Source organism: Chiloscyllium plagiosum, chromosome 40, assembly GCF_004010195.1.
Source record: "Chiloscyllium plagiosum isolate BGI_BamShark_2017 chromosome 40, ASM401019v2, whole genome shotgun sequence".
In the NCBI taxonomy this organism is placed as follows: Eukaryota; Metazoa; Chordata; class Chondrichthyes; order Orectolobiformes; family Hemiscylliidae; genus Chiloscyllium; species Chiloscyllium plagiosum.
In genome coordinates, this window is record NC_057749.1 from 4,599,342 (window position 1) to 4,602,743 (window position 3,402).

Consider the following 3,402-nt stretch of genomic DNA (forward strand, 5'->3'; position numbering starts at 1 on the left):
CAATCTTAGTCACTAATGGCAACTGGCTCTTCACAAGAAGCTGTACAGTATAGTAATCGACAGGACTTCAACAAATAGATTTCAGTCAATCGGGATTAATTTAGGACCAGGGGACATGTGGCAAATGCGTCCGGGCATGGTTAGGAAATTGGGGGACCAGAAATCCGCTTCCAGCCCGTGAATTTACTGAGACAGATCATTGTAACAACAAACAATTGATTAAAGCAAAGGCAAGAGACTCGCTGAGAGACATACAGCAACAAAATAAAAGTAGCAATCACGAAGAGGTAGCAGATTGTCTCGTATTGCTATAGCGAGGTGGTTTCAGATTAAATGTGCAATATTAGCCAAGACGTGGGGAGCAAGCGGCTCTGAAGGACGGATCGTAACTAGGACTGTGTTTCTCTTCGAGGCTTATGTTGAAAATGTTTAGCCAATATTTGCAGGATGTTGTCAGAAGGTGCAACACTGGAGAGGTCTCCACAGGGGGATGGTCTGGGAGTTGGTCACAATAAATGTTTAAATTACACGGCAAATATAAAATTAAAACTAACAACACCCTCTGGGCAAATGCAAAGGATTAAAATAGATGCAAGGAAAGTTGGGGGAGGGCACGATTTTCTTGAATAAGAAACAGGGGGACGGTATTGGAGTTGGTCACAATAAATGTTTAAATTGCATGGCATATTTTAAAACTAAAAGCAGCCTGTGTGAGAATGCAAACGGTTAAAATAAGTGCAAGGAAGGGGAGGCAAATACAAAATTAAAACTAACAACAGCCTCTAGTAGAATGCAAAGGAATTAAATAGATGCCGGGGGTGGGGAGAGGATTCTCTTGAATACCAAACTGAGGACGGTCTGGGTATTAGTCACAGTAAATGTTTAAATTGCACGGCTTCATTAAAATTAACAGCGGCCTCTGTGAGAATGCAAACGATTCCAAGAAATGCAAGGATGGGGGGGAGGGGACACGACTCTCTTGAGGGGTCGGTCTGGGAGTTGTTCAAGACAGAGGGGGGGTGAGAATAAGGGGGCAAGGGAATAAATCAGCCTCACCTCCTTCAGCTCCTTCGCCACTTCTTTGAGCTCCTGCAGAATAACTTCGAGCTGGTCGATGACCATTTTCATGCGGTTCCGGATCAGCTCCTTGGCTGGGGTCTGCGCTGCTGCCTTGTCACTGTTGTGCCTGGGAGAGATCTCTCTGGTTGACATTATTCAGAGAGCTGGCAAGAGGCGGCCCTCGCCACCCATGCTCCTGGCCGCTTCCCTGGTAGACCCTGCGTGGAACTGGCTGACACAGGGGAACAGGATCCACCATCTTCACACTAACACCAGGAGCAAAACCTTGTCCAGTGATCGATCTCTCTCTCTCTCTCTGGCTTTTTTTTTCACATGGCACAGCCTGGATGGTGGTGGTTGGATTGTGGGTTGAGAGTAGATTGTTTAGGAGAGAGGAAAAGGGTGGAGAATCACAAGTTTGCACCGATCAATCTATGTTGTTCCCTTTCTCTGCAGTCACCCGAAGAGAACGGTCTATCTCCACACAGACTCTGCTGAATTTCTTCAGCGCCTCTCCTGTGCTTTCTGTAATGTTTCAGGTTTCCAGCATCCGCAGTTCTGGTGTGGTTATTTATTTTCTCTCTGTCTCTGTTATTTAAAAGCTTGAAACTCGTTGTTCATCTGCAGGTCAGTCCTGAGAGACTCTGCTGTTCGCCATCAGTACTGGGCAACATCTCGAGGCTGGGGTCTGACATCCTGGTGTCCCTGTCTCTTGACTGCCCTGATACCAAGCAGAAAGCACAAACCCTTCCTTAATGTTAATCCTCCTCATATCCAGCCTCCCTACCACCTCCCTTTATCACCCCCAAGACTCCTGTGGAGAGGGGAGGGGAGGGTTTTTTTGGGGGGAGGGGAGGGGGAATACGCTCACCAAACAAGTATCAGAAATGTGCAAAGGTATGAAATACCAACTTTCCACCTGCAGACTCTAAGGTGGGGAAAGGAGGGGGCAAACTCACACGGAATGCAAGCAGACAAGAGCAAACCGAATGAGCTAAGCCATCTGAAAGCAAGTCCTCCCCATCTCTCAATTCATGTTTTTTTTTCTCTTCTAAAGGGAGACATCAAGTTAATTGTCAAACATCTGCTTCTCCCAGCCAGAAGGATGAGCAGAGATGCTCATTTCTATTGAGGAGGGTTGTGCAATCGTTAGTAAATATTTGAATGCAACATTTAAAATGCACACACACAGTATAAATCCCAGCATCTGCAGTGATCTGCTCCTACATCTCTCTCCACCCCTACCTTTTTTTAAAAAATGCTTTATCTGAAGCGTGCTTACCTCGGTCCATCTTTTACCCAGCTCTTTGGAATTCCTGACCAGGAGCAGGAAAGGCAGAGGTACTCATTGCGGATTTGCTGTGTTGCAGGCTGTCGCCAAGCTCCTCAAAGAACGCCGGCGATGTTCAACCGGCCTGGCTTCCCCGTTACTCTCTGCGTCAGATTACTCACAGCAACCCGAGCTAATTCAGTCCGTTTGCAAGACACGACACTCCAGGAAGGAGAGAGAGAGAGAGAAAAAGCGACGCTTCACCGTCGCCAAATTACGTTGCATTTAGAAAAATAAACTCCAATAATTTATATCTGCACCCAGTGCCGAACAGCAATATCGCGTGGACTGCTCTTAAAGGCAATTGCTCACATCGAGGAACTGACCAAATTAAACAACAAATATACATTTTTAAAAAAAAACAACGCGACAGATTTTCAAATTGTTCTCAGCAAACTTCACATCTACCCAATCGATTTGGGGTTTAAAGTTGCAACTTTTATACGTTTTGCAACACATTCACCTCCCCCCATCCCAAATAATTGACAAGTGTCCCAGTTTAATGAGTCTTTAATAAGCAAGAGGGCACTGTCACACTGGAGGTTATAATTGTTGCTGCTTCGTGTATTGAGAGCGGGTTTTAGCAAATGCACTGAGTCAATGGGAAACCTGCAATAATTTCCCTTTCCTCTCTGGGAGCCGTGTGTTTGGAATCTAAGCAAATTCGCTCTCACACCCACCACTAGAGGGACTGGCGCCTTGTCTTTGGATAGGACTCAAAGCGACTTGCTCCTTGCATGATGTGGAGATGCCGGTGTTGGACTGGAGTGGACAAAGCTAAAAATCACACAACGTCAGGTTGTCAAACACCTGATGAAGGAGCGTCGCTCCGAAAGCCAGTGCTTCCAATTAAACCTGTTGGACTATAACCTGGTGCTGTGTGATTTTTAACTTTGTTCCTGCATGGTTAGCTTCTAATGGGAGACAGGCTGTGAAAGAAGGCTGGGGCTTTGGGTTCGAGTTTAACAAGACACTGTTTATCCTGTCGCTGAGATCTGAGCTCCTTGACCCAA

At 46.1% G+C, this 3,402-nt stretch overlaps 1 protein-coding gene across 1 annotated transcript in view; it reads right to left on the reverse strand.

Moving 5' to 3' along the window:
* Positions 1-2,616, reverse strand: part of LOC122542466 (inhibitory synaptic factor 1-like) — a 4,910-nt gene extending 2,294 nt beyond the window's left edge. The window contains exons 1-2 of the mRNA XM_043680196.1: positions 2,342-2,616; positions 1,057-1,780 (exon numbers count right to left, since the gene is read on the reverse strand). Coding sequence (XP_043536131.1) covers positions 1,057-1,212 — 156 coding nt within the window. The 5' untranslated portion in view covers positions 1,213-1,780; positions 2,342-2,616. The remainder of the gene's footprint in view (positions 1-1,056; positions 1,781-2,341) is intronic.
* Between the last annotated feature and the right edge of the window lie 786 nt (positions 2,617-3,402).